Consider the following 17,837-nt stretch of genomic DNA (forward strand, 5'->3'; position numbering starts at 1 on the left):
CGAGTGTTACTATATGAGGTCAGATGAAAACCGCAAAGGAAAAAAGTTCCCCTCACCTCACCCTTTTTTCGAATAATAATCAATAATTGGAGTACACATATTTGAACTGATGCCAAACAACTAAGCAAGACTTATATTGGATTAATTCCAGTTTTGACATTTAATTATGTTTTACGTGTGTACTTTGACATGATGAAAACAGTTGTCACCAGCTGAGGGCTGCCATTCATACGTCACGCCCATTCTAGCAATGAATCAGCTGATCGTGTGTAGATATAAATATGATTTCGGTGCCGGGTGTCAATCTATATATAGCTACGACAAGTCTTAGCGATGGGAGGAATACGTATACTGAATATCGATGCTAAACGCAATGTGGTTAACAAATAACTTTGTGTGAGTCACAGCTTTATTTTACAAAATTGTGACTCTGGCAATACTCGCTGTGCCATATTAAATAAATAACTATATGTAATCATATCATAACATATAGATGCCCATGTGAGCTATGTCCTGGACTGTTTTCAATGTAATCAAGTCTAATACTTCTGAGAGTTCAGGATATAAAATAACCGACAACTGGCCACATTGGAATACATTGCAAAACAAACGGCATGACATGTATGCCACAGACCTACAGCTGTATTGACGTGAAAATGGTTCAGAAAAAGCCCATTGGTGGATCAATGCAGAAATAATAAGATAAACAAATGAATAAATAAATAAAACAGTTTGTACCAGTTTGGACTGTATTGCGAAAAGCATTGAGATGAAAACGTGGGTCGTATCAATTTGGAAACAAGTGTGGACGTACCTATCGCAAAAAAACTATATTTTAATCTTGAAAGGCATGGTCTCAGAGCAAACTCGAGCTAGGGCGTGTCTGGGGAAAACTGACAATGACAGACGGACAACAATCGATTGTTTTATGTGCTTGGTCTGTGGTGACAAACTATGCGATAAGAAACCTGGCAAGATTTGCATTATAATGATATATGTGCTGTCATTGCTATCATCTATCTTAATAATGAAGATCTTGTTCACATGACAATAGCTTTAACAATATTCAACGAGATAAGATAGAGAAAAATATGGCGGGTTGTCAATGCACTGTTTGTAATTAGATTATTTGCATGGTCGAGCGCATCGACCACCTAACGATTCAATAATGTTACATACTGGTATACAGCGTAATCAGACTTAGATGGGGATATCTGATCGTATTTTCACGTCCCCGTTGACTTCATGACTAAATCATCAAAGTCGCAGGTATTTTTCTCTGACACCGAAATCTCCAGAAACTTTGGTTAAAAAGATTGAAATTACGCGTTCGTACTCGTTACTTCGCACACAAAATACCATGTCTGTCTCTCTTTGTCTCTCTGTCTCTGTCTGTCTGTCTGTCTGTCTGTCTGTCTGTCTCTCTCTCTCTCTCTCTCTCTCTCTCTCTCTCTCTCTCTCTCTCTCTCTCTCTCTCTCTCTCTCTCTCTCTCTCTCTCTCTCTCTCTCTCTCTCTCTCTCTCTCTCTCAGACGTCGGAATGTACATGTGTATCTTTTGATGTAAATTAAACATTTTCAAAAATTAAATGTAATTATGAAAGAGGATTTGGATCGCCATAAATTAAGAAATGGTGAATCCTTTTATGCAGGTACGCAGTTGGGTGATTTCCCGTGAGGCTCATTAATAACAGAGGCAGTTTTATAGTTTATAGTAGCCTGGCACTTTTTATCTTTCAAACTTGGTAATATCAGCGATACAATAGCAATTCTAAGCTACCAAGAAGTACGTGGTGTCTGAAGAAGTTGACAAACTATATCTTTTGCGGATGCTTAAGTCAATTTAAGGGCGTTGCTCAAACACACCGTATTTTGCTCAAAATCTCATTTTTGCGACGATTCATTATTTAAATAACACAAGATTAAAATATTGGTGGGGTCACCTTTTCGCATGACGAGCAAGGTGAGAAAGAAGTGTATATTTATGCAAACGTAATATCTAAAACGCTGTAACTCCACTCTGGCGGGGTAAAATTCATGAAAATTTCACATTTTGTTCTTTAAAAAACCATATAGCAAAACGACAAGTTTATTTGGCAATAAATTTCTTTCATTTGGATTAAGTCATTTCAATTTAGTCTATCATGGTTTTAATCACTTTTTTGAATGTAAATCTTTCAATCTCTGCCTATTAAGGATCAGAATAGATATCACAGAACACAATTGTCGGGTTGTACATAAGCTCTAGTTTCAAATGAGATATTACAGTTTACAAAGCAGGATCAAATTTTTATCTAACTCATTAATACCTAAATTGAGTTTTTTTACCCCAAAAATGTACACTCTTTATCCATTGAGTAAACTATTGCAATCATACCAAACTTCAGATTCTCTGCTTTTTGAAAATATATATAGTATGAAAGGTTTTCACGTCATCTTTCATGAGAAATATTCCTTTGAAAAAAAATGTGAATTGTGTTGGTTAAGTTCAACGCTACCTTTGAGTTTGAGGGTATCATGCCAAAACCTGCCGAGAAGTTAAAGACAACCTCCTCAGAGGAACGATGTGAAACTTCAAGTCATACCTTTCTTTAAAATCGGGAAAGAGATTTTTGTTGACAGTTGTCGTTCTGTTTATTAAAGTCAAAGTATGAACAATAAGGATTAAAGTTTGTTTTGTCTATGGAGCATGAAATTTGATTCACGAAGAGACAAAATCCCGGAAGACGTGTATGACAGTTTATACCTCGGGGTACAGTTTGGAAATTGATGATAATGTCGAATTACACGTTAGATTAGAATAAATGGTTTCGATGAATAACAGAACGTGATCACTGTTATCCATTTTTAAAACGTTCACGTGATACAAGGCTTTAAAATATGAAATAATAACCCGCATGATTCAGAAAAAAATTGACTTTGCTTGAATTCACTACGGGGTTAGATTAAATCGTGCCAGGGCTTTACTATTGACTTGTCGACCTCTCTTGTAACAAACCCTCGCCAGAAATTAACTTGCCACTCTATCGGAGTATAGTCCGTCATACTCTAAATTTTGGCTGTCGACTCTGTTCATGAACGACGCCCCCCCCCCCCCCCCCCCCCCCCACTTTCCAAAGTCGCTATCATGTCATCTCGGGTTATCAGTATCGCCATGGCAATACGACACAACACACGAATTCTGTAATACACCAAGCACTACAAATAAGCGAGGCAAGGGGAACACTGTCAAGTGTGGTTATGATGTGTACATTATTCAATAACTCAGCCTAGCCCTGGCCATACACTGCTCGTGTCATCTCAAGTAGAAAAGTTAAGACTGCAAAATTAATGTGGGAAACTAAATTACCGACTGCAGCAGTTCAGTTCTTCCTAGAAACCAGAGTCGAAGAGTCTCTTATTCATTCCACCGACAGAAAAAGTTGCCTCGATATGTATTTCATGACTTGCAAGGTTTTTTGTCATTTTACCAGTTGTATTCAGCTTATGTAAGCCTGTCGTCGCAGCTTCGCAAAAGTATCAAGAAATTGAGTCTCCCTACAATACTTGTCTTGGTATTTTTTCAAATTAAGAAACCCGATAGCTGTTACTCTTAACATCCTTAAAACCAGACCAATCATACCACTGGAACAATAATTTACCATTACTGATCCGCGGCGCACGGCACACTTGTCACATTGAGCGCCTTCATCGAGCACTTGACTCTACAAACTGAACAACAATCTGCTATCGGGACAGTGTGTACGTTTCATAGACTGTTTTCCGTTTCATTTTTCTTGTCCGTGGTTGAAACATGTTACTGTAATTATTTTCCAATCACACTTTTCCCTAAAAACTGAAGCTAAATGTTCTCGGGTAAACGCGAATGTTCTACATACACAATGTAGATGATAGGGCAACCTCAAGGGGCCTTGGGTTGCTTAAACACCGATCTATAAAGTATGTCGGATCGATTTCATGGCTTGTGATCACCAACGAATATTTTACATATTATGTATTATTTATTTGTTTTGATGTCTAAAATTATCCACATACAAGACATCGTCCATTTGATACTCGCACACACACCAAATGTTTTGACTTAATTTGTGGTGTATTGTGGTCGCCTGACCATATCACCGCAGGCACTAGAATCAACATTCAGCATTCAAGTGCTGTGTGACAGCTATACGCAGAGCGACCACCATTGAAATTCGATTGTCGTGGGTATCGGTATATTAGTACGCTATTATTCCAGTTGCTCTTGACGATGATGCTCTAATTTAGATGATATGAAGGTATGTGGGTTCTAAGCCAGCAACAATATCTCACAGTGGCCACGTAGATGGGCAATAAAACCATTGGGGCTGATAGGGTCGTTGCCTGGCGTTAGAAACTAGGGGCCTATCTCCTGTACCATATATATTGCATAGATCAGCATGGGTGGCGAAATGCACCCATGCGTTTCCTATGTAAAATATGACACAACGGCAGATAATGTCGGAAGAGCAAAATCACGATGATTTTGGAGCAGAATAATTATGGAAAAAAACTCCAAAAGAAATATTGAAAATCAATATATTGGATGATGATGGATGTGTTAATACTGAACTATAAGAGATATCAATCAACGAATATCGTCCTAACCGTTAGTTAGCCTCAACTCTCACGGAAAAATCTTCGTACTCGTTATTTTGAAATGTCATATCATTGGTGAAGGATTTTCAAAGTTTAGCGACGGTTCCGAGATTCTTATCAAACGTTTTCCAGAAACACTATCCTCAACTGAACTGCGACAGCGGTATGCTGCAAACGTCATAACCAGAGCTAACAAACAAGGCGAAATTAGAGATGCAATTAATTCGGGCCGACAGCCGGTCGAGGAGTTTCTACCTCTGCAAGTGTAATGAGGACCAGGCGTCGCATTAACTATTAAAGCGTATCGCAAAATTCAGACATAGTGCGATCTAACATAAATGACGCACTTATTCAGACTTTATCGGTGTCCTTACTGCACACGCGTAAAGGTTACCTTACCGTGTGTGGCCAGGACAGCTGTACAATTACAAAATATTGTAGAAAAATATAACTTATCGGATTCACCGTAACATGCCCTGCACGCTTCGCATGTTTCCAGGGTTACAGGGTGACAGAAAGCTGTAAACTTTTTACGAATGGGACTATACCTATACGATGGATTTGGAGATGTTTATAAGCTGGTGTGATGGCATTACCCCGAGACTCATCAATCCACCTCGAAAGGGCAAATAAGCATGCAAATGAACCGTGCCAAAATATGTAATGCTTGGAGAAAAAACTAAACAATTAGTCGTGACAGACTTCCATAAATCCCACATACTTGTCCTGCCGGCTTATGATGTGATAAAGTGTCACATTTAGTATATTCCAAAACGTGATTTGCGGAATAATTATAAGAAGAAACGAGAGTCTTTTTCACGTCAAAGAATAAATCAGTTGACTTTCGGAACTGTGCCGTTTACTGTTCTTGGTTCAACTTTGAAATTACAGCCCCTTACTGTAGGCCAAGTATACGTAACGATGACAACGGCGATGGCCTCCTGCCATCTATAAATCAGTCGTGATTATTATTTTGCTTACATAGGATCCAGAATCTCAGACAAGCTTCTTTTCATAAGAACAAGGAACCAAATCGGACTTACTTCGAGCAATTTTCTTAGCGTCGGCCATGATTTCTTCAGCTCTGCTCGGAGTTAGAGAACGTGTAAAGAAGAAGACACCAGATACATGCAACCCTGCGTACTTAAGATCGTGTTCTATCCAGGCTGCCATTTCACCGTAAAGACTCTCTTCTTCCGTGATTATAGCCGCCGTGGTCCAGCCGAACTCTTCCATGATGGTAATGGATAAGGGTGACCACTTGTGAACTGGGTCGATGGTTCTTGCTGTGAACGGATGCAGCGTTTTGTTTGAGATTTCGTTCTCTTCCACGCAGAACCAAGAAGTCATGACCAAATCCCAGTATGAGTTCAACGCCGAGACGATGTAACACGGTCCAGGGCAAGGTGGTCCCATCATGGCGTCAATGTCATGAACCATGATGAGTTCGATGGCTTTACCCAAAGCTTCGCTGCTGTCACACTTGCTATCTCGCATCTCATAGGTGATAGTGTGATTTCCTATGATGCCTTCGTCATAGATTTGTTCCAGTGCCATCGGCAAGGCACTGGCTGTCCTCGGGCCAAGGCAATGATAGCCTGAAGGCGATTCCGTAGCGTTCCATGGTAACTCCCATCCGAGAACAAATTCTCTTGCCTCTGCCCGATGTCCATCGAGCAGCAAAAACGTACACAAAACTATGAAATTCAAGAATTGTACACTCAGTAGATTGACAAGCAATAGTCTGCCTGTAAACCCCATGCGGAAAAACACGGTTATTACGATGTCGATAAATGACTGAGTTGCCGGGTTGTTAGTATCTGCCTGACGGAGCAACCTAGGCAGCATCCATGATCCCAACTATAAAATCATTAAGTTGAACTCATAATCCTACAAATAACAACAAAACGTGCGCTGTGCTGGACTCCGCGCAGTGATGTGTTGCTCTTGAAATGCAGCCCAATAAAAGCGGCAAAATAACCCTTGAAAACACTCAAATTAGGAAGAGAGGTCGTTCGTCGTCAGTGGAGAAGACAAGTACTGGGCAATAAAACTGTCCTGACAGAGCCTACCCGGCTTGATTGCTATGGTACTGCTCGTACATTGGAGCCAAAGGAAGTCCGCTCCGCGCACAAGGCTGTATCGTAGCCGGGAATTCCAGATCAGAAAGATTTACACCACTATTGATTATTGGACAGCAGGAGTTCCCAAACAAACACACGCCAATATCACTAACTCCCTGCCACTTTGCCGCAACCGGGAGACACTCGGTAACCGCCCTCAAATATTAACCAATAGTGTGTGTACATATGTTCGCACGCAAGGCAAGGTTTTCATCCCAAAACGTCGACTCACAGCACTGAAATATATCTGTACCTGACGTGGTTCTACCCTTCGTAGCGTTGTCCTAATGAGACAGAAAGAAAGATTGTGAAGCATTGAATGATGTTCTATCTCTGGCAAGACATAGCTTGAGGTCTGACCGTGTTCGCAAATGAAGAGTCAGTATAGTTGCACCAACCAAAAGAAGTGTATACTTTGTTTATCTTTGGTAGATATAGTACAGTAAGTCCTTTAATGCTGACTCTGCGTTTTTGAAATTTGAAAGTAACACTTTACGTGTCTTACAGTAGTTGCATACACCCTTTTACCAAAGACTCCTGGCTTAGCTTCTACGTTTGCAGTACATGGCTGTCTTTATTTGACATGACATCAATAAATCTTTTTGCCCCAAATTCTCTGAGGAACTGCCTCTTGAGCCTTGTCAGCGATCGAAAATGATTGAAGAATAATGATGTGGAGATGAAATTACCGATCACAAAGTAGTCATTGCATGGACAGATTATTTACAGTGGTATACATAGAGGGCGGAGATTTTCAAATGCCTGGTAACTACCGACTAACAATTTAACAGTTAGGCCATGACCTTGACATTGATGAAGGAATCACAACACCGCGAGGTTCGAATCTTGTAAAATTGTGGAGGGTTTGATTTGGTTGCACAGAATGACAAGACCTTTGACAGAAGTATACCACAATGTCGGCTTTTATAAAGTCACCTTGCGAGTGTACAAATATCGGTGACATGGCGGTATTGATCTGCAGATAAATCTTGCCTTCACGGTGCCATGTTGTGTATTCATCACTGCACTGATTTCTGACTCCTATTCAAATATCTGTCAAGTGGTGTTGGGTGACCTGTTTTGGCAAAACAAGTGAGTTAACCTGGCCTGACTTGGCATAGTTTTTTTTAATGAAGCTGTGTAGTCACTCGACAGTTCAGCTTATGATTGGCTATAGTTCTCATCATATTTAATAAACTTATTGAATGATGCGCAGAAACATTCGCGCAGCCATAAAAATCGGCGTTGAATTTTTTTTATGTGTAAAAACTGATAAGTGTAGTAATTTCCTTAATATTTAATGTTTAACTATCAAACGGGTGGTACCTGTCACTTTTCATGATATTTTCATTGCTTTTGTTCCATAAAAGCATTTACATTCTCTTATTCGTCTCCCCAAAGTAAGTATTAATTGAGGCAGATGAAAAACAAGGACTATTAAAACTGCGAGCTAAGTTTAATACTTTGACCAGGAGGGTGTTACTGAAGGGGCAGATACTAACATTGCACACCGTCAACACACCTCATCATTTCATCATCGAAATGTGGCCGTAATGCGTTTCTTATATTGAATGACAGTAAGGCTCAAATGCTTTATGACAAAGCCCTCGCGTGGGGGCGTACATCAACATGTCGTACCCTCACGTCGAAGTGCATTATCGCAATGCAGTAGGATATAATTATTTGATCGTGTATAGAATCGTGCAATAATAAGGTAAATATGCGCTGCGGGATCTTATCACGTCAGAATGTCGTTATGGAAGTAATCTAGAACCAGAGCACTGCATTTGATTTTACATCAATGTGTGTCATTTTCACACTGCAGTATCTATACCACAGGTGCGCGCAGCGTTGGGATCGAGGTGGGAGCAGGTGAGGCCGAAGACAGAACCTCGGTACTTGTGTAAAGAAGAGCTCTTCTTTACACTCGTACCGAGGTTCTGCCTAGTTTTGGCCTCACGCTTCGATCCCGGGCCTTCGGTCGACTATCCAACTAACGCTGAACGCACCTGTGATCTATACTGGGTGAATCTCGGCAGGCATTCTACGCCATACAACACAAATGCCGTTTTCATAAGCTTATGGCTGATGATAGGAAAGTATGTGTGTTATGGAAAAGAAATTTATTACATGAAATGTAAGCTCATCTGCTTTTCTTTTTAAGTTACCTACTTGTTTTATGAGTAATTTGTAATATCGCAATATTCTGCTATAAGGCACTAACGCTTTTGAGAAATTTGAAAAATAAGAAGATCCATTTATCCCAAATTAGATTCAATGGTGTTGAGTGTTATATAATAATTTCTGTGGATTTTTTATTGGGGTGGAGAGCAGTCATCCTGCATTGGGTACAGGTGTAACATTGTACAGTTCGAACGACAAAGCATGAACTCTTCAAATCTGAGGTCAAAAGTCTACAATTTGGCCAAAATACTGGCGTCAAAAACTTTCAGTTTTCTACAAAATGGTAGATCAAAATCGTGCTTGAGGCAATATCAGGGTTCAAAAGTTTGCATTTGAACAACATTTCCTTGGTCAAATGACTGTAGGAGGCAAAATAAAATGGAGAGTGTCAAAACCGCGGTACATCTGTGTATACGTTTCTTTTGACATTGCTCTCCCTTATTTGGATTGTGGGCACTCTTTTGTGAGCGTTATCGACATTAGGACCACTCTCCAAAAATATACGCTCAGCATTGTAGGTTTTTCACTGAACATAATAACTTCGCGCGTGAAACATCTGGTGCGGAGGTTCGAACGACAGACATTTAGACAATGTCCCGCTTTTCGTGTTTTACTTGCATGTAGTACTGCAATGTGTAGTTGGATCCTTTGAAATGTGATTTCTATCGTTCGTTCATTTGGGACACCGGTGGTAAGCATCACTGTAAGCGTTACTTCCGTATGAAAGAATTTCGGAGAAACATCTATCACAGTATTCGGTGCACTTACAGTTTGACAGTACTTTTCTTGCATGTTGCTCGTAACAGTGTGAAATGGTTAAGCTTAGGAATCCTGTGCGGTTTTGTCGTTTTAACCTACTTTTTGTGAAAACTGTAAATTTGATGTCCTGCAATTATAGTGTTAACATGGGTTAAATCGGCCATTTCGATATTCTTGCGCACAAAGTCCGTCGTTGAATGTGAGCTGTCGGTTTTAGTGGTGTTGCCAATGTGAAAAAATGCCTATGTGCATAGTTAGTGTAGTTATATATCCGAGTTGATCGTCATGTTCATTCAATCAAACCACGGTCCCTCTGGACCGTTATCAAAGCAAGTTTACTTTCTGATTTCACCATCTTTTGTTCCATTGCTACTTGACGTCGCTTTTCAATTTCTTCCTGGATTTAGGATTTTAAATTCGTCCTCATTCTTCTTGCAGGAAGAAAAGTTCGATGTAAAAGTGGTCATGCGACATGATATCAAAAAAAACTATTCGGGTGCATATGTGATGACAATTTAGCAATAGGCAAGCCTGAGTACTACTTTCAAGTGAAAGCAAACAATTTATGGCAGCAGGCCTAATCTTACACTAACTATCTCAATGAACTACAAATTTTCCATTTGAAAAGAAGTACACTCGACGCACAATTTTTAGAATTTCCGATTCTAACCATTCCATTGCAATACTCTATCCCAGGTTTATAAAATGCTGAATGTTGACTAGCTATAGAGAAAAAGTCAACAATCAGCGTCAGCCATGATACTAATTTCTTTATAATTGGTGTGGAAATGGAATGGCAGTATAGTTAAATGAGGCTCGGTTTATAGCTCAGATGAAATACTGAGATTTAGCCAGAGGAAGTGTCTAATTTGGTGTGTATTGTGTCTTTGATACAGATGGTTAAGATGGAAAAATCATGATAACGGACTTAACACCTTGACTGACCCCATCGTGTTCTACCGCGGGAAAATTATATTATAAATCTCTGAATAAATTACTATGCCAAACAAAATTATATCAAATTTTGGCTAGCTAATTGGCAATTAACTTCAATTTCCTATAAGTTCAAAGATCAAAGGACTGTAATACCAGTCATTAAAGGTGTTGTTAATAGCTATCAACCACACTGAAGATGTCTTCTGTGTCGTTACTACCAAATCTATCTTTCAAAATTTCTTCAATCTCCCTCCTGTGAAAACAAGACCTCCTCTTATAGGGTGACAGCATCATTAATGTTTTCCTTGCGTCTACTGACAACTGCACAGTAATATCTCACTGATGATAAAATGGAACGATATTATCATCTATTCTGCTACTGTACCATGTAACGTTCAAAGCATTTCCCAACAAATTAAATACTCAATTTGAAAGTCCTTGTACATCATTATTGAGTGAGGTACACTTATAGGCTATGTTGCGCCTAATTTGCAGAAGCGGAATTTGAAAGTCCTTGTACATCATTATTGAGTGAGGTACACGTATAGGCTATGTTGCCGCCTAATTTGCAGAAGCGTCGTTTCCGAGGAGCAATTCGTTTATTTTATTTGAAAGTCGCACAGACGCAGTTCCAACGACCCCCTCCCTTTAAAGCCGTGCGTTTGCTTCCCAATCATGAATGTCTAACAACATATTTGTCTACCTTTGGTTACGGTTTATGAAAGGACAATAAATGCCATTTTGGTTGAACCATGATCATTTTCATTTCATTGTAAAGTTTCCCATCGCTGCCATCTACAAAATTATTCCCATTTTTTTACCCTAAATCCACCAAAATCGCTAGTCCGTGCCCCGGGCACAATATAAATCGAAACTTAGGCTGCTTTCACAAATAACGATAAGGGGGGGCCTGGAGGAATCGCGATTGAAATCTTTTTTTTCAGATCCCCCCTCAATACACTCAAAAAATTTCAAATCCCCTCTATATGATCACAATTTTTCAAGTCCCCCTCCCAACTACCACAAGCCCGTATATCAATAAAGGATGTGCGCGCAGAAAAAATAAACACGTATCGCGCTGTTCCGCTCGCAGATGTTCAACACTACCTGTTATTAGCAGTTTGTAAAGTCATATTCCTGATAAATTCGTATATTGATTCCTTTTTAAACGCATCAGTGAACCTTTTGGATTTATCAGTCTAAGCCAACTTGAGTTAATCCAACTCTGGCCTGGTCAATTGCTCCTACTGAAGAGCACACAAAATGACAATCAAGAAAGTAGGCAAATCATGAATTCCGGCTAATTGTCATATTTCAATATTTTTTTTTACAACAAATCATACATATGTAGATTTTTTCAAGATAAAAGTCATGAAATGTGACAAAATGGTTCTAGATTTTGTTAAACTATTACAAACATTACAATAATTGGATGACATAAAAATGGTATATTAGTTTTAATTTAATTACCTACAAACACTTGGAATTGGAAAATTTAAAACGTAAAAGGCAACTAAAAAATTTTCAAGTCCCCCTTCTACTACCCCAAAAACTTTCGAATCCTCCCTGAATTTATCCAGCCCTCCCCCACCATTTTTTGTGAACGCAGCCTTACGTGTGATGTCTCAGCCTGGAAGCTCGTGATCCCAGGGTATATCGTGAGATTCTGGAGCTGAGAACAGAAAGGTAAGGTAAAGCTTTTGTTCAGAAAAAATTTCCAAGAGTTTACATGAAGACAACTTAAAAAGTCCGGCACACGGCCGTGTGCAACTGTGAAATGCATTGCCCTTTTTTAGTTAAATGAACGTTACCTGCTACTCTGAAAAATGTATCGCTTGCTGGAATTCTAACCTGCGTCTCCGCTTGAAGTGCGCCACGAGCGGCCGAGCCGCAAGCAAAGCGCAGCCGCCGTTGCGCATCATTCCAACCAGAGATAATAGAAGCCTTCTACCCGGTACATCATCAAATTTATTGGAAATTACTTGAAGTAATATTTGTCAATACTCCTTATTTGTTTGTGCACACAGAAGTGATCATTTTCATGATCCCTAAATGTTCTATTTGATAACTTTTTTCATTATTGATTCACCAGTTTTAGGGACTGGTCAGTTTCTTCAGCCTGGGGGGGGGGGGGGTGGATTCATGGGGGGGTCACCCTGTTTTTGACTTTGGTGATAGGGGGGGTCACCATGTTTTTGAAATGCCCATAGGGGGGGTCAGTGTGTTTTGAATTTTGACACAGGCTCATCATTGCCTAAAATGCTAGTGTCAGCCACAAATTTCATCATTCAGTTGTATTTTTCGGCGCGCCTTCGGGCGCGTAACTTTAATAATCAGTCATATTTTCAGCACGCCCAACTTTAACATATCAAGCATACATACATCAGAGATATCTGTATGTTCAATATTTTTCAGCGTGCTCTTCAAGCTCATTACTTTTATATATCAGACATTTTTCAGCATGCCCTTCAGGTGCATGACTTTAATATACAAGGCATATATATCGGAGATATCAGGATGTTTCATATTTTCGGCGCGCCCTTCGGGCGCCATACTTTAATATTTCAGAGATATCTTGATGTTTGCTAAGTGAAAGTGTACCATTATGAAATCTGCATTTCATATGAAAAGCATGACAAATTCCTGATACTTTTCTGTTCTCTCTTTGAGAATTCAGTATGAGAAAGCAACATGCACAAATATTTCACAATATATATTTGATACAGTGACTTATTTTAGAAATAGAAAAATGACAAGATATCTTTCCTTCTCATTGATGCAATTATTTTCCTTTGTGTCACTGGTTTTCTGTAGAAAGATGCTTTTTTATGAACAAAATAACAGTTAAAAAAGGCAGTTTTTGTCATTATTACCTGTGCTTTTATGGTTTCAATGTTACAAGAAAAGGTCCTCTCAAACACTGTACACATCAGATTTGGGTAAAAGAGCTCTCTATGGCTCCTCAGGAGATTTAATTGGATGGTTGGCAAGTCTTAACACCCATAAAAGTTTTTGATTTACTGCTTTTTCCTCTTTGATATTAATGATTGACATCCATTTCTGTACAACAGTTCAGGACATCTGGTTAAGCATAGAAAGTGTGAAATACATTCACAGCTCATTCAAAATACAGCTCATTCAAAATGTACTGTATTCAAACTTTCAGATTTACATTTTGAAATTCCTATCTTACAACTGACATATCAACAATTTCATTAAAACATAGAATGACTATTTAAAATATAAATATATGTAAAATGTAAAATATAATATATATATATATATATATATATATATATATATATATATATATATAAAATTTATGTCCACCTTTTGTTTTACCTATGTCGCGCGCCGGGGGGGGGGGGGGTCACCCTGTTTTCGAAATTTGGAATAGGGGGGGTCACCCTGTTTTCAAAATTTGGAATAGGGGGGGTCAACCAGTTTTTGACGTCGGCAAAAAATAATCCACCGGCCCCCCCAGGCTGAAGAAACTGACCAGTCCCTTATCTGCTGTTACATAAAAACCAAACACTGAATTTTTGTAATAGGGCCGTTCACAGTTTACGTCACTGTTCTCTCATTAATATGCAAAAATAAATATTTGTCCGCATTTTTAGATTACGCTTTTGAAAATTACGCATGCAAGAACGACGAAAATACATCTCAGTGGGCGACTGCTAGTGTAACAGTGAATACTAAAAAACATATTCACGACTCAGAGTACAAGCTGCAAAAACAGCCACGCATGCAACATTGATAAAATTTGTCCGCATTTCAAGCTGCGTGTCCGATGTCGCGCGCTTACAGCTATATTTAGTAACAAACCTGTAACCGTGAACAAGGCTATTAAGATGCAATGTGCCCTGAGGACAAAAATTCGGACTTTCAAGTTTTACACTGTTTTTCTGATCTACCATTTGCATTCGTTCATTGTGATGTCCTTGGGAAAAATAAAGTTTTCACTGTACTATCTTTGTATTTCACTGTACTGTCTTTGTCAAAATCAAAAAGTTTTTCCTATAGAGTTGACACATGACGGCCATTTTCAATGTAAAATATCTGACACCAAAACTTGCATGGTGACCTATGATGTTTATTCTCGATTTTGAAAGAGAATGGTTGAAAGTTTCATTTATGAAAAGTTTGAGCAAAAGTTGAACTCTTTCACTTTAAAGGCATATATTACATCGATTGCCTTTGTAATACATGTCAAAAGATTTAATTTTTGCACAGCAAAATATTTTTATAAAACCACTTTTTTATTCCACCAAAAACGTAAAGTGAAAGATCTCGTGTAGAAGGGTGATAGAATTGTCTAACTCTGCAATCAAAACAGTTTTCAAGGATTGATCCCAATCTAATGAAAATAAGATGTAGAGTTGGTGAAATTTCCAATGTTGCTTGTTCTTTGTGGTTCTTGTTTGACAGTGGCCACACTACATCTGACCAACTGCCACCAAGGACCACATTCAAATCATGCATTGGCCAGAACAGCCAACCAATCAGAAAGAGGATTACTACAACCAATTTTATGGATTGCAGCAGTGTTTGCAAAATGACACCTGATTGGCTTCTGCGCAGTGCAAAATCTAAACACAATTTTCTATGGCAGTTGGTTAAATGTAATGAGGCCCCTATCAGCTAAAATAACCAAGAACTAGCAAAGCTGGAAAAGTCATAATCTACATCTGATTTTAATCCGATTGGATTGATATCAGCAATGAAAAAAGAGACAAACAACGCCTGGGCAAATGCTACTGTGCATTCCAAAACCATGTTTTATTAGGCAGTCAATTCTCAAATACGACTCCTGTCATTACAGATTTGACAAGTACATGTAAACTGAGTAGAAATAAATATTTAATGCAAACGCACACATACAACAAAAAATGTGTTAAGAAATTGTATTCTTTGAATGCTTTTTGGCTGCTAGAGTTTTTACTGTATTTGTTTCCCCAGTAACACAAAATTTTCTTAGAGTTGTTTTCTGCTAATGTCAGTTAGTATTAGTCGTCCAGCAAGCAAGCACCTTCATTTCCGTGACAATTAAATATAAGCATACGATAAAGTTTTCTAACTTTTTTCCAGATAATATATAATAAAAGCAAATAGCAGAATTAATTTAATTCTTGAAATATACAACTACGTTGTAACTTGATCAATTACAAGAGATATTCTCTCACTGGGTACAAACAACTTTTAAATTACATCATATAATTGTATTTCTACATTTTCACTACCATTCTGCGCTCTTTTATCTCAGTCGTAGCAACTTACATCGCCCTTGGTGAAAAACCAAGTTGAATGCCTTTGCACATGCAGCAACAAAGTGAAAAACATACACAATTATAATCACAATATAAAACAGACAAAGAGAGTTAAAAAGCATACATACATACATAAACAGTGTGGTGCTAAAAAGCTGGCTTTCAAAATATGAAGCAGATAAACCTGTTTGGATTGGCTATGAGATCATTGTTTGTGTCTATTTCAGATTAGTCTTGTTGGTATGAGTGTGTGAGAGAGATACTGGTTATTAACCCCTTCATCACCATGGTTTGGTCCAAACCCATTGTTATCAATGGTGACTATGGACCTGTCAACAGGGAATTGGGGGTGAACAGGTTAAAAGGCCTTCTAAGTAAAGTCTGATCTCTCCCTGTAAATGCAGATCCTATGCCAGCTTGATTTGGAAATAACTTTGGAAATAACTTAGAAATGTTTGATTAAAAAATTATCCAATTCCCATCTCAAAGTGTCCATCAAAGCCACAGCTTTCGATATCTTGATGACACCCTTGCTTATTTCACAGAGAAATTTACTCATTAGAGCAAGATAATATCTTTCCGGAGATGATGTTTATCAGAAATTTTAATTTTCAGTGAAATAAACTTGGATTTTTGTTGATTTTTTCTGATAGGCACAAATTTGAAAGTTGGTCTTGTTGAAAACAGTCATATCCTTATTGTTAGCAGAGAGGACAGCATGATTTTACATTTCACATACAATGTTACAAGCAGAGTTAGAAATAGTTTCACATGTTGTCAAATAGTCTTCAAAAAATGTAGTCAATGTTACAATATTCACTTTGTTGTTGGAAGAGATTTGCTGTTCAAAACTTTCTGATTCAAAAGTGGAAGGATGCAAAACCACTATGATGACACCAGTTATAGAAACTTCAGAAGATCATCAGTGAAATGTTCTTGTAAAGCAGATATTTAAATTTCGTTTCAATACAACATTGCCCTTAGAATCTCCATTTGATATACAATTGGAAGTTGAATTTATTATTACCAATTACTGATATTGAAGGGACGGCTGCTAATGCACTAACTCTGTATGAACCAAGACAACATCCATGATAATAATTTTCATTTATGAAACTTTTTCAATTTCTTATCGCCCATAGATAACAGGTTACATTGACTTGCTTAAGTGTGTCCTGTCTCCCATCTTAAAAAAACACACAATGAGGCACTTAGAAACATAGGATTCAATATTGTATCTGTGTAATATTTGCGAATTTCATAGTAAAATCACAACGTTTGTTCATGGACAAATCTTGTTTTGCCAAACTCAATTCAATCAAGTCTTGTTACGTTCCATGGTGAAGAAGCATAGGCTATCAATGCTCTCAACACACTTCAAATCCACACACAGGGTGTCTGTCCATGGTGAAGAAGCATAGGCTATCAATGCTCTCAACACACTTCAAATCCACACACAGGGTGTCTGTCCATGGTGAAGAAGCATAGGCTATCATTGCTCTCAACACACTTCAAATCCACACACAGGATGTCTGTCCATGGTGAAGAAGCATAGGCTATCAATGCTCTCAACACACTTCAAATCCACACACAGGATGTCTGTCCATGGTGAAGAAGCATAGGCTATCAATGCTCTCAACACACTTCAAATCCACACACAGGATGACTGCTATACCTGATCTTCAATAACAGTGTGTTGCTCCCAGGATTCAACTAGCATGCTATGACTTCTCATCAACTGAATGAATGAATGACACACAACATAATCCTCTCAATTACATGTCATATCCCTCATTCAGTTTCACAGTCTTCCCATAATTTTCGTTTCATATTGAAAGCCTTCGGATTCAGTTCAATGAGTATGCTACTTCAGAAATCTCTACTTTGATCCAAACCATGAATTCCTTCACACAGATTATCCAAGCTAAGTAATGGTGAAATGTCACACTC

The 17,837-nt window shown here is 38.4% G+C and overlaps 1 protein-coding gene across 2 annotated transcripts in view; it reads right to left on the reverse strand.

The window, feature by feature from the left end:
• Window positions 1–6,593, reverse strand: part of LOC139120716 (atrial natriuretic peptide receptor 2-like) — a 57,803-nt gene extending 51,210 nt beyond the window's left edge. For both annotated transcript variants that reach the window (XM_070685253.1, XM_070685252.1), the window contains exon 1: window positions 5,659–6,593. In XM_070685253.1, coding sequence (XP_070541354.1) covers window positions 5,659–6,463 — 805 coding nt within the window. In that variant the 5' untranslated portion in view covers window positions 6,464–6,593. The remainder of the gene's footprint in view (window positions 1–5,658) is intronic.
• Window positions 6,594–17,837: the final 11,244 nt, after the last annotated feature.

The sequence above is a fragment of the Ptychodera flava genome, chromosome 20 (assembly GCF_041260155.1).
Source record: "Ptychodera flava strain L36383 chromosome 20, AS_Pfla_20210202, whole genome shotgun sequence".
In the NCBI taxonomy this organism is placed as follows: domain Eukaryota; kingdom Metazoa; phylum Hemichordata; class Enteropneusta; family Ptychoderidae; genus Ptychodera; species Ptychodera flava.